Source organism: Petromyzon marinus, chromosome 13 (genome assembly GCF_048934315.1).
Source record: "Petromyzon marinus isolate PM22_M1 ecotype Great Lakes invasive population chromosome 13, UKy_Petmar_22M1.pri1.0, whole genome shotgun sequence".
Lineage (NCBI taxonomy): Eukaryota > Metazoa > Chordata > Hyperoartia > Petromyzontiformes > Petromyzontidae > Petromyzon > Petromyzon marinus.
Genome location: NC_133679.1, coordinates 6,775,882 through 6,801,146, shown reverse-complemented (window position 1 = coordinate 6,801,146; position 25,265 = coordinate 6,775,882). Strand labels below are relative to the sequence as shown.

The 25,265-nt window shown below is 45.6% G+C and overlaps 1 protein-coding gene across 7 annotated transcripts in view; it reads left to right on the top strand.

Moving 5' to 3' along the window:
• The window catches only part of ADGRV1 (adhesion G protein-coupled receptor V1), a 104,414-nt gene that overhangs the window by 14,825 nt on the left and 64,324 nt on the right, over nucleotides 1-25,265 (top strand). For all 7 annotated transcript variants that reach the window (XM_032953241.2, XM_032953242.2, XM_032953243.2 and 4 more), the window contains 22 exons: nucleotides 131-294; nucleotides 470-593; nucleotides 1,973-2,242; nucleotides 3,027-3,156; nucleotides 3,369-3,586; nucleotides 5,762-6,867; nucleotides 7,858-8,031; nucleotides 8,722-8,902; nucleotides 10,028-10,230; nucleotides 11,232-11,361; nucleotides 12,079-12,171; nucleotides 13,296-13,432; nucleotides 13,576-14,179; nucleotides 15,114-15,329; nucleotides 15,754-15,969; nucleotides 16,752-16,996; nucleotides 17,528-17,709; nucleotides 18,894-19,711; nucleotides 20,151-20,360; nucleotides 22,259-22,389; nucleotides 23,322-23,421; nucleotides 24,439-24,618. In XM_032953241.2, coding sequence (XP_032809132.2) covers nucleotides 131-294; nucleotides 470-593; nucleotides 1,973-2,242; nucleotides 3,027-3,156; nucleotides 3,369-3,586; nucleotides 5,762-6,867; nucleotides 7,858-8,031; nucleotides 8,722-8,902; nucleotides 10,028-10,230; nucleotides 11,232-11,361; nucleotides 12,079-12,171; nucleotides 13,296-13,432; nucleotides 13,576-14,179; nucleotides 15,114-15,329; nucleotides 15,754-15,969; nucleotides 16,752-16,996; nucleotides 17,528-17,709; nucleotides 18,894-19,711; nucleotides 20,151-20,360; nucleotides 22,259-22,389; nucleotides 23,322-23,421; nucleotides 24,439-24,618 — 5,832 coding nt within the window. The remainder of the gene's footprint in view (nucleotides 1-130; nucleotides 295-469; nucleotides 594-1,972; nucleotides 2,243-3,026; nucleotides 3,157-3,368; nucleotides 3,587-5,761; nucleotides 6,868-7,857; nucleotides 8,032-8,721; nucleotides 8,903-10,027; nucleotides 10,231-11,231; nucleotides 11,362-12,078; nucleotides 12,172-13,295; nucleotides 13,433-13,575; nucleotides 14,180-15,113; nucleotides 15,330-15,753; nucleotides 15,970-16,751; nucleotides 16,997-17,527; nucleotides 17,710-18,893; nucleotides 19,712-20,150; nucleotides 20,361-22,258; nucleotides 22,390-23,321; nucleotides 23,422-24,438; nucleotides 24,619-25,265) is intronic.

The following is a 25,265-nucleotide window of genomic DNA, read 5'->3' as shown; positions in this document are numbered from 1 at the left end:
TAGCCAACCGTGCTGATTGGAGGTTTTTGGCAGTGGATTTACCATGGCTGCTGGTCATGGTGATGTTGATGGTGTCGACCCGGAATGTCTTGTCCGATTCCTCTGTCCTCACTGTCTTGTTGCCACACAGCTCAGTTCTCTGTGGAGAGGCACAGAGGCAGGTTTGGTGCCGCTTCTGTCTCGTGGGTAGTCACGCCTGGGGGCACACGGGATGTCTCTCCAGTCAAGGGGACTCTGCTCTTTGGTGACCAAGAGGCAGAGCAGAACATCACTGTGCAGTCCCTGCCAGACGAGGTGATGTCACGAGGCAATCGTCTGCATTAAACGATGTTAACTTTACTGTGCCTAAGCTGCTTGAACAAAAAAACAAAAAACTGCACGCAAATAGGTTTAATTGATTTTATTTGCTTGCGTAGACATTGTCATAGTTGTATATGAAAAAAAGGCTTGTTGTATTATTGCATTCCAGATACCAGAAGATAATGAGAACTTCACCATCACGCTAAGTGACACCACCGGAGGAGCCTCTATTGGGAGGCCAGCAGCTGCCATTCTGACGATCGGCAGCAATGACGGTCCAATATATTTTAAAGGTTGTGCGTACACTGCGTTGCAGACCGAGCATAATGAAAGCATTGATTGTAAGGAGGATGGAGTCCCACTCATTAGTTTTGCAAAGGGCCCAACCTGCAATAAACAAAACCGTGCCTGCCATTGATTATTCTCATCAGGCCATGCCACCTTGCATTCACTGCAGCTCGGCGTTATTGAACATGCTTGTTTACCCAGGAAAGTAGCCTCACTGAGTCACGTAACTCTTTTTCAGCAGAATTCTGCTTACCTTTCAAAGTAGGGGGTAATGGTTGCTGTGCGGATTCCCAGTGAGCAACTTCACTGTTAGCACAAGTTATTGTAAGTGTGTTTGTTGAACTTCTCTCGCATCGTACGTAGCCAACCATGCTAAACAGATGTGCGAAATGAATGTACAGGTTTTGTGTAAATTGCAGTGTGAATTGTGTATAAATGAAAAACAGACTGAAGTGCGGCATGAGGTTAGTTTGTTGTTTGATCAATTAAAAGACCCCCACACATGAATGAATTACAAGTATAATGTGAGTGTTTTCATGTATTAGTATTTGATAAACGCGCGTGGTGATCAATATATACTGGTACAATATTTGAAAACATAGCTGCAGTTGTGCCACCTATTCAGTTAAATATTGGACACCACAATATGGGGCAACATGTTTAAATTGTAAATAACCCCCTAAATGTCAGATTAACTATACACATTTGTTTTTAACAAACATACATAAAAAAGGAGCACTTAGCGAATAACAATTAAGAAAAAGCACGTGTGTGTGCATGGATGTTATTGTACTTTCCAGGACAAATTTGGCTTCGTAATTGATTAGCGATAATAGACATTCTGACCTGTGCAAACAGATGACGCCACATGCAATGATGTAATGAGGCACATATGGCTTGTTACATCATCACCAAGGCCGAAAAGGCTTAATCTACTTCTGAGTTTTGGCCAACACTGATCAATTTGGCCAGTTTTGAAACAGAGTAAGCCTCTAACAGCAACACGGGTTTATAGAAGCATTTAATTTTTTATTGGATCATTGGTACAAGATTTATTGTCACCGCTAGCTACAGACAAACGGACAGATGCTTTGACCCTTTCAACTTTAGACGGAAAGTGTTCTTGTATTTAGCGTGTTGTCCTTCCCCCGCACCTCCGATGAGCACAGTTGGCTACGTACGGTGCAAAAGAAGTTAAAATACATACATACATTGAGCTAACATACGCACATCAACGTATAGTTTGAATCAACTTAAAACCACTGCGTTGTCCATGGGAGCACTATACCCCAGTTACATCACGCTATTTGCACGTCTTAAGTCCAACGTGAAGAGGCACACCTTCTCAAGTGACGTGTTTCAATCGCACTGCCTGCACTCACAGAACCCGCCGTCCTGCGGGTGTCCGAGGGCTCCGTAGCGGTTATTGCCGTGCGGCGCGACGGTGCCAGGGAGAGCGCGGCCACCGTCAGGTTCAGGACCCAACCTGGGCTGGCGAGCGCCGAGGATGGGGATTTTGTCCCAGTGGTCGAAGGGCTAGACGTGCTGCACTTTGCTCAAGGGCAGACGGAAGCCTCGATTTACATTTCGACCGTCGACGATGAGCTCCCGGAGGTTGAGGAATCGTTTTGCGTTGTCCTCTTCGACCCAACAGGTACCATGGACGTGTCGCTGTTCGTAATTACATCGTCTTATTTAAACGCGTGGTTGCTGATGTAAGATGGACAACAACAGGAGCATTTTATGTTGTGCATAAAAATGCGTGGAACCGGATAGAGAGGGAGACCTAACGGAGAATGGTTTGATGACTTAAAAGAGATTTTGATTTAAAGCTTTCGTGACTGCAGGGATTCAGATTCTTGGTTCTTTCGGTAAAGTTACGTAGAAGGGAAACAATAAAATAATAAAAACATATGTATAAAACTATTAAATTCTCACGACGTTTCGACTGCAACACAAGCAATCATCAGGTGTGAAAACCACAGCAAGAAAATTTGAATAAAGTGGCTTTTTTTTGCTGTGGTTTTCACACCTGATGATGATTGCTTGTGTTGCAGTCGAAACGTGAGAATTTTATTGTTTTATATTTATATTTTTTATTATTTTATTGTTTCCCTTCTACGTGACTTTACCGAAAGAACCAAGAATATGACTTAAAAGAGATTGGTGCCAGAACGATGTGCACTACCTGAGCCGATTGGCACAAGACAGAGGAAAGTGGAAACAAATGACGAAATGTGTAGTGGACAACTACAGGCTATCTGCCTATGGGTCCTGATGATGAAATGCATTTAACCTAAATCGCAACCTCCTTTATTTTATTACTCTCTTTCACGTGCATTAATGAAGTCACTACCCAAAGTATTTCTTATTTGCTGATGTAGTGATGTATGTTGGATATATCACACGTGACTTTTTTCCTTTCAAACTACCTCCAGGCGATGTTGTTCTTCATGGGTCATCAACAGCCACGCTCATAATTGAAGCCAACGATGATCCTAATGGATTGTTTTCTTTTAACGAACCACACGAGATCAACATTGAGGAAGGCAGCACAGCAATTTTAAGGTGTGTAACCTTACAATTGTTTTTGCACCACTGCTGGTGGAAGAGGCTCTAGTGGGTCCCTCTAGATGTATGCAGCATTGTTTTTTTTTTAAAGTGCCTCTCCTTACAATTAAAGGTATAATATCCTATCCAAGTATGCACGTGCACTGGTTCGGCATGTCGGATATTTCTGCACAGCAATAACACGCGTTGCATCTGAAATGCCTTTGCAGTATCGTCAGGGAGCGTGGGTTGTTTGGGCTGGTGGCTGTCTCCTGGCAGCTGTTCAATGGCAACGCAACGCCGCTTGCTGGAGAGGAGTTCAAAGACAGCAGGGGGACCGTGGTGTTTCTTGCTGGCCAGAGGGATCACTCCGTGGAGCTCACTGCTAATGTGGACAACGTCCCCGAGTTTGACGAGACCTACACCTTAAAACTCACCTCTGTCTCAAGTAATGGATGCTCGTTTCTGTGTGCAAAGCGTTGAGCCGAGCTAGTACGGTGAGGGAAAAAAAAAGTATTTGATCCCCTGATGATTTTGTACGTTTGCCCACTGACAAAGAAATGATCAGTCTATAATTTTAATGGTAGGTTTATTTGAACAATGAGAGACGGAATAACAACAAAAAAACCCAGAAAAACGCATGTAAAAAATATTATGAATTGATTTGCATTTTAATGAGGGGAAGAAGTTTTTGACCCCTCTGCAAAACATGACTTAGTACTTGGTGGCAAAACCCTTGTTGGCAATCACAGAGGTCAGACGTTTCTTGTAGTTGGCCACCACTCCTCTTTGCAGATCTTCTCCAAGTCATTAAGGTTTCGAGGCTGACATTTGGCAACTCGAACCTTCAGCTCCCTCCACAGATTTTTTTATGGGATTAAGGTCTGGAGACTGGCTAGGCCACTCCAGGACCTTAATGTGCTTCTTCTTGAGCCACTCCTTTGTTGCCTTGGCTGTGTGTTTTGGGTCATTGTCATACTGGAATACCCATCCACGACCCATTTTCAATGCCCTGGCTGAGGGAAGGAGGTTCTCACCCAAGATTTGACGGTACATGGCCCCGTCCATCGTCCCTTTGATGCGGTGCAGTTGTCCTGTCCCCTTAGCAGAAAAACACCCCCAAAGCATAATGTTTCCACCTTCATGTTTGACGGCGGGGATGGTGTTCTTGAGGTCATAGGCAGCATTCTTCCTCCTCCAAACACGGCGAGTTGAGTTGATGCCAAAGAGCTCCATTTTGGTCTCATCTGACCACAACACTTTCACCCAGTTGTCCTCTGAATCATTCAGATGTTCATTGGCAAACTTCAGACGGGCATGTATATGTGCTTTCTTGAGCAGGGGGACCTTGCGGGCACTGCAGGATTTCAGTCCTTCACGGCGTAGTGTGTTACCAATTGTTTTCTTGGTGACTATGGTCCCAGCTGCCTTGAGATCATTGACAAGATCCTCCCGTGTAGTTCTGGGCTGATTCTTCACCGTTCTCATGATCATTGCAACTCCACGAGGTGAGCTCTTGCATGGAGCCCCAGGCCGAGGGAGATTGACAGTTCTTTTGTGTTTCTTCCATTAGCGAATAATCGCACCAACTGTTGTCACCTTCTCACCAAGCTGCTTGGCAATAGTCTTGTAGCCCATTCCAGCCTTGTGTAGGTATACAATCTTGTCCCTGACATCCTTGGAGAGCTCTTTGGTCTTGGTCATGGTGGAGAGTTTGGAATCTGATTGATTGATTGCTTCTGTGGACAGGTGTCTTTTATACAGGTAACGAGCTGAGATTATGAGCACTCCCTTTAAGAGTGTGCTCCTAATCTAAGCTCGTTACCTGTATAAAAGGCACCTGGGAACCAGAATTTTTTCTGATTGAGAGGGGGTCAACTACTTATTTCCCTCATTAAAATACAAATCAATTTATAACATTTTTGACATGCGTTTTTCCGGATTTTGTTGTTGTTATTCTGTCTCTCACTGTTCAAATATACCTACCATTAAAATTATAGACTGATCATTTTTTTGTCAGTGGGCAAACGTACAAAATCAGCAGTGGATCAAATACTTTTTTTCTCTCACTGTAGGTCTCAGCGGAAGCCCGGTTCATGACTCCACATTCATAATAAAACAATTTTTAGTCCCATCAGCCAATTTTCGATTCTCCAGACCAACGTTATCTGGTAGTATTTGTTTAAACAAGCAAACTCTGGATGCGTCTCACCACCAGTCAAGCTGGTTAAACAAATGGTTCTGGGTGAGGACATGTTAATGGCAACACTATTCCATCTAAACCATGGGGTCCTGTTCAACACAATTAAGCAAATATTGTATACAAACTCAAGACAGAATTAAGTTCTGCTTAAATGGACTTCATATTAAAATGTGTGCAATTTTTTTAATGTTGAACATTAAATATAAAGAAATTAGTTACACTTGTTTTAGTTTTGTTCTTAATTTTGTATTGTTTTGAAATGTAACACAATATATAATTGCATTTTTTTCATTGTAAGTTGTGGAAAATTATATATCCTGTATATTAAAAAGATCTTTCAATTGATATATTGGAAAGTACTATTCTCTAAATGCACATGGAGTATGTTATTGTAATAGTAAATTTTTATTTCCCATTAAGGTGGCTTCCCAGGGCCTGGTGGACACTTGGCAAGGTCTGGCATCTTAATTAATGTTACAATCCCCGAAAATGACGACCCACGCGGGATTTTCTCAATCGCCTCAGAGAGTCATTACCAAGAAATTTCAGAAGACCTGCTATCCCCTGACGATGTCACAAACGTTGCCAGCTTCACTGTAATGAGGAGGCAAGGCTTGCACGGAGACGTGAGGGTGGCGTGGGAGGTTTTGTCTAAGTCTGCTGCGGAGACGATTCCCACTTCCAAGGACCTCATCCTGCTGGCAACATTTCCAAGCGAGGTTCAGCTCAGGCCCGAGGCGAGGAGGCCCCACACAGGCACTGACGCCTTATACTTCTCTGGCGACGATTATGCATTTGGAATCGTCCCGCTTAGTCACCAGCCCGTCATCACCAATGCGAGCTTCACAATATCTGTGTGGCTCATTCCAGATCCAAACACTAAAGGATATATTGTGGCCAAACATGTCAACAGTTCACTGTTTTACTACAGCCTCAAAATCACAACAGGCATGGACGCTTCTTCTATTGAGTTCAGCTACTGGCATGGGGACATCACCCAAAATGAGTCCGCGGTTTTCAACAAACAAGTGGAAGATGGAGAGTGGCACCACCTCATTGTGGGTTTCGAGGCGGGCACATGCAACTTTTATTTAGACGGCACTCTCAAACGAGGGGGTAGCAGCAACTTGGCGAATGGCGCCGCCACGGATGGCCCTGGCGTGCTGGTGGTCGGCGCAGCGATTGGCGGCTACGAGCCGTACACCGGCCTCATGCAAGACCTGCGCATCTACGGCCGGAAACTCTCGCCGTCCGAAATCCACGAGGTGCATTCTTTGCCGGCCAAGTACGACCTGAGCCCAGTGTCAGGGTACCTGGAGTATTGGGAAGGCGAGGGCAACAAATCCTTCATCGTCGAGGCCCTCAACGACAACCACGCCGAGGGTGAGGAGGTCTACACCCTGAGGCTCTTCGACGTCAGAGGGGGGGCCAGGGTGGCTCCTGTTGGGAGCGAAGCCGAAATCGTCATTGAGAAGAGTGATTTTGCCAACGGCCTCTTCGGTTTTGCTGGGCCGTGCATTCCGGAGGTAAGCAACGGCTCTGCCGTGCGATGGAATTAAATAAGTGCCCCCCTTCGCCATTGGAAATGTTCAGGGGGAACAAAAAAAACCACCCAAACAACCCTGCAACAGTACGTATACATGTTGCGTTGAAAATACATTCGTATTGGATAAAAGCAATACTGTGATGCATGTAGTTGTTTACTTATTAACTTCACATCCTTATATTTCAGACAACGTTGTTTGTCATCATACGATCGAGTAAGGGGGCTTATCTTTGATTGGGAGGAACCAGAGATCTATGCTACTGTGTTCGCAATTATCCGTGACCTTTGACCTTAGGTTAAAAATAAAATCCTGACGAAAGAAATGAGTGGCGCGCCGCCCAGTGGACACACCGAGGCATTGCTCCTCGTGTGAAACGTACCTGGGTGGTGTTGGACGAAGTTTTCACCGACGTTCAGGTGCACTCATGCGATGCAGTGGCATTAACGATTGTGATTTTAGACAAGCTTGTCCATAGGATTCGTTGGTGCCAGATTGTTATCATTTAGCAGTTAAATAAATTAAACTACATATTTTTTTCTTTTACCAGGTTTGTTAACCCTTAAAGAGCGTAACTGATTTTCAAAGGAATAGTTGCAAGCGTTTCTGTTTTCAAAAAACGTTACATGAAGTATTGGTAATGTATTTTAAACATTTTTTTTTCCAGGTAAGGCCCGTTGAGCTATATAGTTATTTTTTCAGAAGCAACCTGGCCACAAATGAAGTGGCTTATGTGGAAAATTATCGGAGCTAAATATTCTAAACGCAAGTTTCTAAATGCGGAGGGGAAAACCGGAGGAGCCGGATAAAAATGTACCTATTGCTCTAATTCAGTGGTTCTTAACCTGGGGTGCATGCATCCACCCCCTGGGAGTACGAGATGCCCTTTCTGAGAATCCAAGGGGTGCAGGCTGCAGTGAAGGTGAAGAACCACTGCTCTAATTTCTTCACTGTTTCTCGTGTGTTACTCAGGTTTGTAGTGAGGGCTCAAAGCTATCGTGCATTGTGGAGCGGACGCGGGGAGACCTGGATTTCGTTCAAGTCAACTTCACCGTCACACAGACAGACTCACAACGCACCGATACGGAAAATGACTTCGACGTGCACGAAGGAGCCATCACATTCAAACCGATGCAGACGTTTATGGTGAGCGCTTGACGTTATAACGAGAACGGTTTACAAATGAAATAATAAAATAGACGATTCGTAAACAAAAATCTCAGTAAGCACCGTCTTATGGAGAGGAGCGCATTAGACCGTGTGGGTACATATGTTGGCAGATGGCTATTCAAGCTTTGAAGATCGTGGTCTCTTGGTTCTTCTCCATTTTTTTTTTACCAGGACGGATGTTGCACACTCGAAATGAAGGACGTGGGCAGGTGCTCCAAATCGAGGGCAAACACATTTATTGTGGTCAATCTGTAAAATGGAACAGCACGTGTGTCACACAGGAATCCTCGACCGAGTCGCCATTAACCACGTGACTGGTGTACAAGTCCGGTTACTCAATAACCCTGCCAGCCACCCACAGGCCCAACTCAGTTATCGCATGCTAGTGTAGACACGTGCATCGATGTACTGCACAGCACATAAGGACTTTCACCAAACCACACTATACTCCCTTGCTGCACGAGGAAAGAATTAAAAGAGTGGTCCATTCCTAATGTGCCACACAGAGCAATAGACCAGGCTTAAATGACCCTCTTGTCAACTGGAAATTCCCTTTTCCACGTTTAACGAGAAAGTATAATGCAAGCAAACTGAATGTGTCTCCTCGAGCAGATAGCTAGATAATTGTTTTTAAATGCGCTCGTATCGTTACATTTACTCCGGCAGGAGATGACCTTGGAAGTGCTCGATGACGATCGACCTGAGCTGATGGAACACTTTGAGGTGGCGCTGGTGGCCGCGCTCTCTGCAGACGGGAAGGCAGGCAGAAGTCCGAGCAGCGGGGCCAGCGTCGATCGCAGCAAGGACAGGGCGCTGGTGGCAATCCAAGCCAGTGACCACCCACACGGTACGCAAGTCGTGGTGCTGGCCGCAGGCACTCTTCTCAAGTCAAGTCAGCTGTGTCCCCATACTACATGCAAGCATTTGGGGCACACAGGACTCAATTCAGTCGGCAGGCCCTGAGCCAGCGGTGGAAATTGCACATTCGTATGGCCGGTAGCAGACCCAGCCATTGGATGGCCGACGTTAAACTTTTCAACAGTGGTGCCCGTGTGATTCTCGCTCAAGGGATGACAATACTGTACAGCCTGCACATTTGCTTGTCGACGTCGATTGAAGCTGCTTGCCGATCAACGTTTATGTTTTGCTTCCTGCGTATTTTAATGAACCGTCATACATTTGAATTTCGATAGTTATTCAATAACGTTGCTGAAAAGGAATGCACTTGACAAATGATACAGGATTATCCATTAACAGAACCTCCACTGGTATCTAACGAACCTCTGTAATTTCTTATCAGCAGGCGATTTAATATTGTGCAAGCAATGGATCCATATGTTACAGAGGAGAGTGTAAAAATACGTAATAAGTGTAATGAGATTGATGTGAGACGTGTAGAAGTTATAAAATGAAATGTTGTTCTCTATAATTCCCCCATTTTATTTGAGTGCGGTATCCATAATAAGATCGCCCTGTTTAATAACACAGCTCTATACATCAACATCAATGTAGCACCGCTTGAGGTAACCGTTATTATAAATTTAAACACAACGTATATAGACACACGGGTATTCCGTACGACTAGCGTAAACTATTGCAGCAGTGTGTGCCGCTATCTGTGATCTTAGCGCTTGAAACATTACAATTGTTATCTACGAGACAATGGCAGAACGAGTTAAGAGAATGAAGATTTGATGATAGAAAAGGCAGTGGACGCCACGGTGGCTAGGAGATGTTAACTACCTCGACCGGTATACAGGTCGTCAGTCCGATCCTGATGCCGATACTTCAAACGCACATTTAGAAAAGTGCGCTCATAGTATTTGGCTGCTATACATGTCCACGTGATAAGCCACTTCGTTGAGCTGTCATTCATGGCCAGGTCGCTTCTCATAAACAAACAAATAAATAAGCAAAATAGTTTAGTTTAATTTAGAACGTACGACCATGCAATCTTTCTGCTTTCATTTAGGTCTGCTCCAGTTCTCTCTGGGGTCTGCTCCGAGTGACCACGACCCTGTGATCAAGCCCGTGAAGTCCGCGCCGGTTGTGACTGTTCAGGAGGAGGTGGGCCGTGTCCAGCTGCTGGTCGTGCGGACCCAGGGCTCCCTGGGGGATATCGTCGCTGGGTATCGCACCGTGCCACTCACAGCCACCAGCCCCCGTGACTTCCAGGTCAGGTGAAGGGAAGCGTCGTCCTTCCGGTTTTCCGCTGTAATGGAAATGAAACGCCACAGAACAGTTTGTCTTAATGTCCGTAATTGACAGTGGCAAGGCTCTGTCATATTCGCGTTGCCTGCACTGAAATCACCCTGAATGCACCCAATCCTGTTGCATCGTGGAAGCTAAGCAGGTTTGAGCCTGGTCAGGACTGCACTACAATAGGAGACTGGCTGGGGATTATTGGTGAGAAGCAGATGGCAGTCCAGAAATATGTTTTTTACTTCATCGGTGTGGAGCTTTTATTGATTTTACCCCATGTGTGAGGTTTTTCTCCCCCCCCTCCCCCCAAGTACTCCAGTTTTCTCCCACATTCCTCACTCATTGGCCAAGAATCCCATTGCAGGACCCTGCTCAAAAAAGTCTTCAGCCTCACTGAGGTGTTCCTCGATAAAGATAATTGTTGCTACAGTGTTGTTTTATAAAACACATTAGTTTGCATAATGGTAAGATAAATAAAAAGATCCCCTGTATAGCCTTTAACAGTCTGTTGGGGCAAGTGCTGTTAGCAAGCACCTATGAAGACCAGCACGGCACACGAGGGGGTGGGTGGCCAAGACCATGACTGGCCGCCTTTGTCTCCCCAGCGGCGATGTTTAGACACCGCATCAGGTACTCATTTGAGGCTGAGTCGACCTAGGGGAGGCCGAGGACCAGCTAAAATAATATAATTATCACTGGTGTTGGCTGTGAGCGGGAATCAAACTCGGGTCACTGGATTTGTAGCGCAGCATGTTAACGGCTACACAACATGCATTTACTGCAACAAAATTGGTGGCCCTGTGAATAGTTTTGTTGCTGCTATTGGAATATGTAATTCCCACTACTGGCTCGGGGTTACAAACAAAAGATGTATAATCAACGTTTGCACTCGCACGCATTTTTCGGTGATGCTGCATTGACGTTGTTACACCAGCACAGCAGCATAAAAAAGTGCCTTTGCCACGCGTGTGCAGATGACTTCGGGTAGCCTGCATTTCCGCGAAGGCGAGAGATACAAGAACATCAGCGTGGAGGTCAGAGATAATTCCATCCCTGAGCTCCCAAAGTCCTTCCTGGTGCAGCTCCTCACTCACACCACGGGAGGTGAGTAGTGGCGACGTAGCATTCCCACCGAGCCATTTCTTTCCAATTTACTTTTTGTTTGTTGGCTCGAGTGCAAGTACAATGTTATCACAACGTGGGAAGCCTTTCGCGTGGTGATTAGAATTTTGAGTCGGTTCAAAGGCAAATGTGTAATTCATTATCTACTTATGGTTTATTGGTCTGGAACAGGAATTGTAATGCGTATGGTCATGGTGGCTGTTCATTAGGCTATGAAGATGAAATATTTACTGATAAAATGCAGTGCTTAATGATGACATGTGTAAGGAGCCAAATATATAACTTTAGTCATGCAATAATGAATACGGATATGTGATACATACTTTCAAAGCAGGCTTATCTAATCTTAAAAATACACTTTTTTTCTCAACTGCAGCAGAAGCGCTTGCAGACCCTTACGATGAGCACTTTGAAATTTCAGCCACGTGAGAATGTGCGTGACGTATTCCCATTAAACTTTATGGATGAAGAGACAACCATATCTAAACTGTACCGGGGGGGTTACTTTCAGTGCAGTGATAAATTGCTCTTGAAAATACCCATATATTGTCTTTGCAGATGTTTGGCAATATGGGGGTTGGGAGCACGAACATATGTTTCAGCTCCCCCAACTCTTGATGGATCGCTCTGCATGAGTCATGTCCCAGCTTGCATGTGCATTTATATTTGTCGTCAGTTCTCATGCAAACTTTCTTGCAGACACGGAAGATCTTCTTGATTTGGCTGCCAGTGGCAGTGGAGATGGAGACTCCGATTCGAGTTTGTTTGTCTTTAACAATTCCTATTCTTGGGGTGAGAAAATACCTTTTACACGATGACCGACCGTAGTGTCACTGCACTTTGAACAATCCAAAGGAACATCGGTAGCTTTTGAAATGTATGTCGCGTATATTTGCAGACATGAATGTGTCCCTAACATTGCCATCGTACTGTGCAATTAAAAACTCAAAAAAAAAACCATGCCCGCTTATGACTTGAAAGCTTATTATAAAATCAGATTACAATGAGCTTCGGCCCTTTGTAATTCCACTGCTGTATGAAGAAGACCTGCCCACACGAGGCCGTTCACGGGTATTCTTTGAACACGCTACAACTCAATGGTTCAAGCGGGTGAAGGTGTAGCGGAGGGTGGCGGGAGCAGTTCAGATTCGACAATGTCCATTCAGTGCTCGCCGCTGCTTTGGCTTCTGGTTTCCGAACGAATACGTTACAAGGTCGCACTCATTACACACAAAGTGCTTGCCACAAATGAACCAGGATACCTTGCTGATCTCGTCAAGGATCGTAAACCATCATGTGGACTCTGGTAAATCCTCACAGCGGCTTTTGGCTGTCCATTGAACAAAGAAAGTCACTGCATCGCGCTCTTTCCTTCCGATATTAGGAAGTCACTGGAGCAATGCAACTTTTAAATTTAGATGCAAAATTAATTTCTTTAAAATTGCTTTTTGTGTTTAGTTTGTTGTCCTTCCCCCGCACCTCCGATTAACTTAGTTGGCTATGTACGGTGCGAAATAAGTTAAACACACATACATTAAACACTAATATTAGCCAGGGCTGGCAATCAAACTTAGGCCACTGGGTTCATTTGAAGTGCACTAACAAAAGTGTCACCGCTCACTTGAGCTTATTATAGAATTGCATGAAAACTGTTTGTAAGCCAGTGATGTCACTTACAAACGTTTTATTTGGTTGCTTACAGACTTGAGAGAGTTTGCTTATGTTATATATTTACTTCTTGAAGTCTGATAAACTTTTTTATAAATATAAAAATGGGTAAAAAAAATGTGTGTGGCAGTTAACATAGCATTCTGAAGTGAATAAAATGTACTAACTACAAATTCACAATTAAAAAAAAATGTGTTTCTCACCTAAAATCATGTGTGTTATGTATGTATCCGTCAATCTGTGTTCAGCTGATCTTGACAGTGGCTCGAGCATCGAGGTTATAATCGATGCCTCTGACAACGCTTACGGAGTGTTTAACTTTGCACCAGAATCATTGTCCGTCTTTGGTAATGAAAATGCTGAACAAAGCCTCGTCACACTTCACGTAAGTACAAGCATTCTTTACTCGTGGAAAGCGAGCTTGTTTTTCCTTTAAAAAAATATCTAATTAAGTACCGAATATTTAAAGTTATTACGAAGATTTCTGCATTAATATGCTGCTCAATTGTTTTATTTTATCTGTTGCAGATCACTCGGTCTTGTGGAAATCTTGGCACAGTGACCATTTACTGGAAAGTCGATACAGATTTTGACCACGACCTTGTGACCCAGACGGGCAAAGTTGAATTCGATGTTGGTCAAATGGTGGGAAACGTGTCTCTTCAGATCGCAGACGATGCATTTGCAGAGATGGAGGAGACTTTCACGATAACTCTCGCGAATGTTTCAGCCGGCCGACTGGGAACCGATGCCACGTCTACGTTAACCGTCTTTCCTAACGACGACCCGTATGGCATATTCATTTTCGCGAAGAACAGCCACTCGGCTATAGTGCAGGAGGAATTGGGAAATGCAACTCTTACGATTGTTCGAACGCAAGGCCTTACTGGCGAGGTATTAGTGACATTCTCAACCGTTGAAGACGACGAATATTTGTCCCAAATGCTTCCACACACCTTTCTGGCAAATGAGCAAAGGGATTACCTTGCAACGGTTGCAAGTGTTATATTTAAAGAAAACCAGAGCGAGGCTTTTCTCTCCGTACCTATTGTGAACGATGATGAGCCAGAAAGGGCTGAAACGTTGCTCGTGAGGTTGTTGAACGTGAGCCTTTTAAAGGGAGACGTCAAAGGTAACGATAATGTTCCTACAAGTTCTGACGCACTATTAATAAGTGAATTGCTATTTTAACAATAATGATTGTTTTACCTGTTTAAAATTGATGTCAAAGCTAATAACCACAAACACTGCTGTACCAGTAAAGCGGAGTGGGAATCAACCCTGCAGTGTGATATTGTTTAAAGGGCGGCATACAGAAACTTAGGGAAGGGGCATTGCACAGTCAATGTTAGACAACCTTTGAACAAATGTTGACCACAAACCACAATTAGCGATACGATCTGCTCTTGTCTATCATGCATTCTGATGAAGCCCTCACACCCCATGTATACGGGTTGGCTACGTACGGTGCGAAATAAGTTCAGCACACGTACATACAGGAGAGGCTGCTACATCTACCACTTAATTATCTGGTATTAAATGCATTATTACCCTCCGCCCCTGCCATGGACGCAACGATACGACTATGGGCCCCACTGCTTTCTCCCGACTCACTTTTACTGAAATACTAACGGATGTTTTTAACCCGAAGACAATTATATATGTAGTCTATAACTATATATATAATTTTAGTTCCACCGTGTATTGGGTTGAGGAAGACAGTCTCACAGTGTTAATAAAAATATGTAAAGGTACAATACTCACAATTGTTATACTCTATTGATATGATAGCCAGATGAGTGGCTTGGTCCATGGCAGACTGCAGGTATTGTTTAATCAATAAAAAAAACGTGAATAATTTTTCGGAACATTTTACATTTTTTTACCTATTCATTTGGGGTCCCCTTGTGGCCGAGTGGACCCCTGTGCATCGCATACGCTGCTGCATACCCCACCCCCACCCACATGGTTGCGACCCCCTCCCTCCCTGCCCGCAATGCCACGGGGCCGGTGTGCACCATGGCAAGGGCCCTGTAAGCTATCGGTGTGTGTTCTATGTTTCACAGTCGTGGATCCTCCACGGCTTGGGCCATTGGCAGACACCGTGGCTCGGATCGTCATCGCTGCCAATGACGATGCCAACGGAGTGCTTCAGCTCTCCGCTGCCAAGGTGCTCGTGTCTGAAGATTCGTCCAGCTCCTTCATCAATGTGACCAGGACGGGGGGGCTGTTTGGAGACATCACAGTCAAGTTTAAGACGATACCGTTCACTGCACGCATAGGTAAGGACAATGACACAAGGCTGGAAAATTAAGGCAATCGTAAATGTGTGGCTCTGTAATTGCATGCTGGTCCATGCCACTATTGTCGCAAGGACCAGCGGTAGAGGGAGTTTTAGAGGAGCCCTTTTTCGGGTATTTTGCTTACTCTTGCATGCTGGCCAGACCTCTTGAAATAGGTGGGAGTACCAACGCTTTAACCCACCACATGTGGTGGTGTCCCCATTTATGCTGCTGGGTGGACAGACGTTTAAGTCCCGTGCATTCATTTCAAATGGACCAATCGACCACGTGCCAGCATAGATACAGCACAGGTATACAGACGTTACAGATGCACTTAAGTGCAGCGGACCGTTTCTGTAAGTAGACCGGCGGTAGATTTGTAAACATGAGCTGCCACGCGTGTGCCCCGTCCGCCAAACTGCAGGGGAAGACTTCACTGTGGGTTCCTCTGACGTTCTTTTCCACGAGGGCGAGACCTATAAGGCAGTTCCAGTCTACATAATCAGTGACATCAGCCCCGAGCTGGAGGAGACCTTCACTATCCAGCTGATCGATGAGATAACGGGTGGGGCCCGGCTCGGGGCTGTGTCCTCTGCTACCGTAACCATTGAGCCGTCAGACGATCCCTTTGGCTACTTCGGTAAGTGCGTTTCCTTCCATGTATAAGATTTTTTTTTTTAAAGATAAAGGTGTGGCCCCGCAATTTCTTGTTTCATGCCGGCTGGTGTTGTCCTATAATGGTAACACCACCGCCAATGCAACGCCATTTTACTTTATAGAACGCATACAAACACATTGCAAGGGGCTTAGCTCGTAAACACAAAAATGGATATTATTCTAATTCAGCAAACTTCAATGTTTGTACTGTGTCATTTTTATATTCTTAGTTCTTTCGGTAAAGTCACGTTGAAGGGAAACAACTAATTTTGATTTAAAGCTTTCGTGAATGCAGTAATTCATATTCTTAGTTCTTTCGGTAAAGTCACGTTGAAGGGAAACAACAAAATAATAAAGTCACGTTGAAGGGAAACAACAAAATAATAAAATATATTATTATTTTGTTGTTTCCCTTCAACGTGGCTTTATATATTTTATTATTTTGTTGTTTCCCTTCAACGTGACTTTATATATTTTATTATTTTGTTGTTTCCCTTCAACGTGACTTTACCGAAAGAACTAAGAATGTGAATTACTGCATTCACGAAAGCTTTAAATCAAAATTTGTGTCATTTTTGTCCATCACTCCTTATTACCAAGTGCTCAATTTCAATGCGGGAAGTAACTTAAAGGTCCTGCAGTGCGTACCATCCTCTTCCTCCACGTAAATCCTCGGGCAATTGAACAGAAAACAATGTGGACCGCAGCGTGTGCACAACGGTGCTGTGAAATCACCGCTCGCTTTGGGTTCGATGCCCGCTACAGTGCTGCGGGACGTACTCGTGCTGGTCGAGGAGCCGGTGCTCGGCACGCGGCCGGTGAGCCTCGCTGTCCTCCGAGCCGGCGGTTCCGTCGGAAGCGTGTCGCTCGCGTGGAGGGCCACGCTGGGGGGCGTCGAGGCTTCCGAAGACTTGCTGCGGTCGTCCGGCGCCATCCTCTTCCCGCCAGGAGACACGGAGCGCGCAATCCGGATAGACGTCCTCGCCGATGACGTCCCCGAATTACAGGAGGTGAGAGCTGGGAATTCGTGAAGCTGCTTGGGTTTCGAGGTTTTTTTGTTGTTGTTGTTGTTGTTGTAAAATATTTAGTATTGCCTAAGAGGGGCATGAATTCAAATACGTAGCAAAAGGCTCATTTCGTCAACCGTGCGTAACACGGGTGTGATAGGTTGCCAATTGGGGAGCCATGTTGCCTGCAGAGGTCAGTGCAGAAATCTCAGATGTTGCACTGCACTATGCTCCCTGCCTTCGCCTACTTCACTGACCAGCGTGGTGGAGTGTGTGAGCTCACCCACACGGCTTGCATGGCGTGAAAATACCCCCATCCAGCAATGTACTGACAAGATGGCTGCAACTGTGCAGTGTTGTATGGTTAATGAAGGCTAAATGAGGCACTTAAATAAATATAATGAAGAACTTTTTTTCCTATGAAGGTTGGCTTCGTACGATTAGCAACAATTGGTTATGTACGGTGCGAAATTGAGTTCAGCAATACAATGCACACATCAGCACTCAAAATGTATCTGCGCATTTGATCTGCAGGTCTTTCTGGTGGAACTGTTGAACGCCTCCAACCGTGGTGTGGTTGGGATGCCGGCGCTGGCACAGGTCATCGTGGCGGCCAACGACAACCCCCATGGAACTGTGGAGTTCCTCTGGCCAGAATACGTCGTTCATGAGCCTCAGTCCGACAGAGACACTGTTAACATCACCCTGCACAGGATGTAAGTAGCAATGTTGCGAGATCAGTCAGTCGCCCCCTTCATGACTACCGTGGCTACTGCTCCCATTTTATTTATTTAGCGAGTGCTATTTCGCGCGAACTTCCCAGAGTCAAAACACCAGATACATTTACAAAATGTATAAATAGATAAATAATAAAATGTTCTTTGAGTCGACGTAAGTTCACAGAGCCTCCTCCTCCAGCACATGCAGAGCAACCAGTCCGCCCGGCACACCCTGACGCACTGAACGTTCATGGACGATGGTGCCCCACGGTCTCCTGCTCCCCGCATTCACACAGTCGAGGGCTGTCACGTGGCACGTCCCATAGCACCACACTCCCTGGTCACAGCAGAAGCGGTTTAACTGCACCCATTGGCGCCTTGGGAGGTGACTGCTCCCATGAACTGCACTCATTGATTCCTCCATCCATATTGAGGACTCTAGTCTATCAGACTGACTTGTCTCATCCATACTGTGCTCAGCCACCACACTGCAGGTCAAAGCAATTATCTTTATACTTCTTTCCTTGCACGGCTGGATTTTGAAATTCCCTCCCACTGTCTCTTTTCTCAAGTTCTTAGAACCTTGCTCGATTCAAGAAATGTATAAAATTTGTTATATTACAACTTTAACCATTCTGTTTGTTGCTGGCCATTTTGAATTTTGCCCTTTGGGCTTGTGCTGAGCCAATGTTTTTAAATAGTGAAGATTTGGAGGTAAAAGCCTTGAGACACTAATTTCTAAAACTGCAGTCATCACTTCTCCCCAGAAGCAATCGTCCCACATTTACCATTTTATCTGTTTTCAGTTATTTGACGTTTAAGCTTGCATTGTAAATAAGCTTGAGAATTGGAATCGGAGAGCCCCTATTTGTGACTGTTAGAGGATTTGTTTACGTGTAAACATTATCCGGCGCACATAGACTTTATTGCCATATACAATATTGTACTTTTTTACTCGCAGTAAAAGCATCCAAGCAACCAATTGCCAAAGCCCTGATTAACCATTGTTATACTGATTGCTAGGAACTAGGAAACAGAATACTGAGGTAATGACGAGATCTGTTGAGTATAGTGTTGTGCTCGTCAAAGAAGTTACAATATTTATTTACACATCAACCATTTTTGGATGTGCACACTATAGCGATTTAATATTCGTTCCTTTGTGTGGTGTCATTTTCCAGTGGTGGCCTCTTTGGAAAACTGCGTATATATGTCCGAACCTACGAAATCGGCATATTGGAATTGGCGCAAGATAGTGGCGCTACCGTCATGGATTTCTTTGAAGAAGCTGTGAATGGGAGTGCGACTGCTCGAAATGCCGTGCCCTTGCCCCTTCACGTGAACAACGGGACCGAGGTTCTGCAGTTTTGCGCGGCCTCGTGTCTACAAGAGCAGGCTTGTCTGGCCTTTCAATACAGAGCCACGCCGTCTGCTGCCGAGTGTTTTTGGATGCCAACCTTGAGCGAGACGTTCAACGACTCCACGGGATTCGTAATACGATCCAAGAAGACGGACACGTCAGAAGTGCTTATGAGGAACAGGGCCTTGTCCGGCAGCGATTACGAGGGGTTGACCTGGTCAAGCTTTGCCATGCCTCCAGGGGTTGAGTTTGTCCACATTCCGATCGTTCTGTTTGGAGATGACGTTCCGGAGATGGACGAGGCGTTTGGCCTGTCAATTTCCGGCGTCGAACTTGCGGACGCCAGCGCTGACGACACGATCCTTCCAAACGTTGGCAGGGACAGCTCTTGCAGAGTCATCATAAGACAGAACGATGACCCGCACGGGGCATTCGTCCTACGCAGCACCGGACCTCAAGCAGGTCAGGATGCTCGTGAGATATTCGTAGAGGAGAGTCCGCAGTCATTTGTGCAGATCGCCGTGAAGCGAGAGGGAGGAAGCATCGGTGATGTCAACGTGACGTGGGCTGTCGAAGGGGGAACAGCTCTGAGGAATGTAGATTTCTTTGCTGATGATGACATGCTTCTCTTTCAAGAAGGTGTGTGGATATATTTATTACAGGCATGCTTTTACCCACATTGTTAAACATCCTTTAGAAAAATGTATTTTACCCAATTGATGCTCGTTTAGTTTAGAAGTTAAACATTATTTTAAACCAATTTAATGAATCAGATTGTTTTCCTATTTCTATGAAAAAAGTTATTGTGCACAATATGAGAGCATAGTCCTGGTGGTAGTTATTTGGTGTAATGCTCTGTTCAGTGTTCAGTGTTAACTGCTTAAATAATTCGCGCGGGTCTCAACATTTTATTCGCAGAGCTTAATATTAAGTGCACAGTTTATTATTATTAGCAGCAGGCTACATTGATTAATTTGGAGAAATAAATCGTGACATTTCTTATGCAATGCGCATATGCATACATTTAAAATGAGGCTGCATTAAAAAGAAAATAATCCCTTGTTCCCTGCCACGTTAGGCGAAACAGAGAAAATCATCGAGCTGCGGGTGGTCGATGACCACTTTGGCGAGATGAATGAAACCGTTCTGCTGGCACTGACGGCCGTGCACGGCGGCGGTCGCATTAAGCCAGGGGAAGGGGCGGCCACTGTGGTTATACTGGCCAATGACAATGTGGCTGGCATGGTTGGCTTCCATGTGGCCTCGAGGGCTTTCATTGGCGATGAAGGTTTGTACCAATGCGTGCATGTTGAACCTCTTTCGCACAGTGCGTTGGCGACCGTGCTAATCGGAGGTGTGGCGGAAGGTCAACAAACTTAAACACAAAAAGCTGTTCTAAAGAAATGAGTTTTCAATCTGAATTTTAAAGTGCATAGCTCCAGTGGCTTCCTTATATCAGAAGGAAGAGCGTTCCGGATGGCTGCAAAAGTGCATCTGAAAGTGCATGATATGGTGATCGTCTTTGTTCGATGGCTAGCCAAAAGCTCCTGCGACGGTGACCGGAGTTTGCATGATAATTTACATTTATTTACCCTGAACGTGACTTGCGGATGTCCTCGTCAATTCTCCCTCTTGTTCTTCTTCTATGCTCCATTTTCTGCTTGTCTCTCCCTTTGCAAAACGTGCACATGGCGCTGCTTTAACGTTTTTATTGATCGGGGCGCCTCCCAAGTCCTTTCAGCTGACATTTAACACGTTTAGATGTGACCAAAAAAGAAATGAATTCATGCAAGCCGTGTTGCCGAGGAATTACTGTTTGGTCACGTGATTTGTGGTTACATAAATGGGTCCACGCCTTCTAACAATATCTGCTCTGGCTGATAAAAGAAACCCCATTATACCCATAATTACTCGGTGGCCAGAATGGCAATGTAGGCAGAAGACGTTGAATATGCTTCAGAACATAGGGGAAGAGGGAGGCGGATGTGCAGGAGGGCCTCTCAGCAGTTTCTTTTGGGTCATTTGGCTACTGAAAACCAATTTGAATTACAACGTAAGGTTCACTCAGATATATAGCTCTTTTTCAGAAACGACCTGGCCACAAATGATAGCTCAACGAAGTGGCTTATCATTGTGGAAATTTATAGCAGCCAAATACTCTAAAAGCACGTTTCTAAATGTGGAGGCAAAAACCGGAGGATCCGGCCACACGACCGCAGGGAGAATATACAAACTTCAAATATACAGGTGTCAGGGCCAGGGTCGAACCCACACCCTCCTGTATACCAGGCGAGGTAGTTAACATCTCGCCACCAATGCTACCCATGGCTATGTTCTCCACCGATATTTTTTTCAAATTAACTTCTTCCCACGTGTCTGTAGAAAAGGGAATGCAGTTGACTGAGCGACACATCCTTATACAATAATAAACTGCATATTTAATCGCAGGACAGTGAAAGGCGCTTCCTGCCTAGCAATTTTAAACCATTCGTTACAGCAACAGCACCCTCGTTGGGTCAAAATTCAGCATAGTCACTTCATGCGTATATTCCATTTGGTTCGACTGGATGGCAATGAATATCGCTATAAACCTTCATAGTTGTGTGTTGGTTGATGAGGCAGATAAAATCATGACTGCCACACATGCATAATAAACCTGCCCAGGTAACTTGAAGACCAATGGCACCCAGAGTGGGGTGGTGTGACCCAGGGTAATCTGTTGGTTGCGAAAGAGGCAGATGAGACTTAGGCCAACGCCACCATTATAACAATGGGAAAGGTGTGGTTACAAACAAGTGTCTTGCTCCGGCTCCCAACTGCCAATTTATTAAAATTGCGAGTTTTTTTTCTGCCAGCTCAAACATCGCCCAAATTACCAAGGTTCGCACAGTCCACTCAGGTAGCGAGATGGCTGTGGTGAATAGTTGGCGAGTGGGCCCTGCCTCCCCCCACGGCTATGGATGACAGTATGGCGACTGAAACGAAGTAGATCTAAGAGCAGATTGTTAGATACTGTTGGGGCTGATCGTGGAGGTTGTGTGTCTCCTGCGCAGCAGCTGCATGATCTAACAGAGGCCATACAAGTGCTGGCGAGGCGTGCTGGAATCGGCGTGAGCCCTGATGACATTTTTTATAATTTCGATCTTGGTGGTGTGCCGTGTTGCTGGTGTGTTTTCGTGCTGCTAGGTGACGTGTTGCTGCTCCGAGTGGAGAGAAGTGCGCCTGCTGCTGGCGCTGTTATGGTGGACTGGTCCATGACAGGGAAGAGCATCTGGAGAAACTTTCTCCCATACAATGGAACCATCCATTTTGCAGAGGTTCGGACTCACGGAATGTCGGCTGAGTGACTGCTGAAACAAAGCCAATAATAATAATAATAACTTTTAGAAACACAAAACCCAAGAGGTGACAAAAACTTTAATTCCAATACATCACATGTGTCAGGGATGCCGAGAGACATACCCTGTGAAGTAAATATAAATAAACAATCAATACTCCCTGAGTGACGACTTGTGAGTTCAAACTATGTGCTCAATTCCCATCGGTGATCTGTCAGACTGAGAGCTGCCGTCTTGAGCACGCAACATGATTGGAGGGTTGGTGAAACATTCCAATCTGATTGGCGGAGAGATTAAATTGGAAAAGCCCAGGACACGTGAAATGTTCATAATGTGTCGGTTGGAGGAGCGTTAGGGGAAACGGAGTTGAATGGCGGAGAGATGGAGAAAGTTTGAGAAGGGGATTGAAGGAACTGGTAACGGGAGCCCAGGGCGCCTGAACGAAGTGATTCACGGACGTCCGTAGGTGCTGCGGCTTGCACCTGTTGAAGAGTCATAAAGAACGAGCTACAAAACTTACCCCGACTGGAACTCCTTTACACGTGCATTCAACTATCGTGCATGCTCTTCCAAGATCGACAGTTGTACAATCCCTCAGATATACTACTAAGAAAATATCTCAAAAAATAAAATAGCTGGAAGTGAGAACTCTGTATGCTATCAATAAAAACAAGAAAATAACGTTTACAACCTTTCCATATATATTAGCAATAGCATGACATGCACATTTAAAAGTTATCCTTTGTGAGCATGTGAAATTCTAAAAGTATAGATGAAAGTGGCTTCCGATTTGTTTACTATTCTTGGTCAATTGTAATGCGTCATTTAAATACAGATGTATTTACAATACACATATATATATCCCCCGCTCGTCTCTCTCTCCGTGGACCCCCTCGTGTGCGTCTGCGCAGGGGGCACTCGGCGTGAACTTCTCGGTGAAGCTGCTTGAGGATGGAGTCCCGGAGGAGGAGGAGGTGTACGGCGTTCTGCTGTCCAACGTCAGGACACTTGGTCGGTAACGTCCCATCGTCTACACGGCTTGGCCCTGTGCACTTTCCATCCGCCTGCGACCGTTGCAGGCCAGGATTTCTCCTTATAGCTCTACCCGAGTTAATGTCGCATCTGATGACTAACCTTTGTCAGTTGATAGGCATTTAAAGCCACCCCCCCCCTCCCCCAATTATGCTGCCCAGTAGGTACGTGCACATTCAAAGGTGCCCAGGTCAAGTTAAATTCCGAAATGTCATGCGTAGCATGTGACCTTTCAACTTGATTCGTCGTGCATGCATAAACATGATGGAGCAATGTGGTACCGGTATCAGCGTTGTGTGTGTGTGTGTGTCTGAGAGGTGTGCGCGGGTGAGGGAGCTGTCCTTAATTGTGGGAGCGGTAATGTGATTATCGCACGAAACTACGTACTCGGCGACCTGAGTTCGATTCCCAGTCACGGCCAACATCAGTGGCAAAATAATATCGGAACCGGTCCTGGGCCTCATCTATGTTAGCTCAGCCTTAAATAAAATAAAAACCTGGTGTGGTGTGCAAACGTTAGTACGTACCGGGGATACAAAAGCAGTTGGGCATGGCGCTGACCACACCACCCCCTCTCGTGCCCTGCCAGTGCTCGCAAACAGCACTTGCACCAACATTCTGTTTCGGCTATAGTGATGGAATCTGTGTCTTTTGCGTGTGTGTGTGTGTGGGGTGTTTTAGCGGTAGTGTAGCGGTTAGCACGCTGCGCTACGGAACCTGGCCACCCGGGTTCGATTCCCGCTCACGGCTAACACCGGTGGCGATGATCTGAACCGGTCCCGGGCCTCCCATAGGTCGACTCAGCCTCAAATGAGTTACCTGGTTGCGGTGTGTAAAAACATCGCCACTGGGGAGACGAAGGCGGCCAGCCGTGGTGCTGGCCACCCACCCCTTCGTGTGCCGTGCCGGCCTTCATAGGTGCTGCTCGCTAACAGCACTTGCCCCTACAGTCTGTTACAGGCTACATGGCGGATCTTTGTCTTTGCGGTGTTTTAGGGATGTGGTGGGGTGGGGCAGCGGCCCTTGATGAGCAGGCGTCGGAGGCCGTGCTCACTGTCTCAGCCAGCAATGAGCCGCACGGAGTCATCGGTTTTGCCCCTCAATCTCGATACGTCTCGACAGCGGAGGGAAACACAACGATCACGCTCTTCCTCGTCAGGGAGTTTGGCTCGGAAGGTATCAGGGTCATCAAAATGTTTTTTTTACACTGGAGGAGGAATTAGCTCATCGGCTACGAAGCTCTGTTTAACAGGTGCCCAGTATGGGCACAGGAGCAGCAAGTTACAGAGGCAAACGATACTAAAACAACGATAGGAGCGCAAAATAGAGAAAATGGTAAGCAAGTCAAAAAGTAATAATCGATTTCAAGGAATACTATTTATCAACATTAAGCAAGGCAGCAAAAACACCAACAGGCAAAACCTACGATGGGTACACTGCACTCGCGTTGCCTTTGCGCGGTGTTTCTGATTTCCCATCAGAGTGCTTTTACTTCATATTAATTCGTATCGCTGCGCGAACCGCGTAGGCCAGGAATATCGCGACGCGTACGAAGGGAAGCTCATAAAAGGTGAGAAATGCGCAAAGAAGCGCGGAAGAGAGGCATGTTCAGAATGGCATGAAAGAGACGCAGAGAGCAATGCACGGACCAGGGCGACAGACACAAATCGGAGACATCTCGTGTCTATTGTCAATCAGAAGCATAAGTCATATTGATTTGTGCAGGGCACACACACCAAAAAAAAGAACAAAAAATTGCCTGTCCATGCGACTGGTGATCAGAATCGGTATTTAGGCTGCAGGAGGAATCCGATGAGCTATGA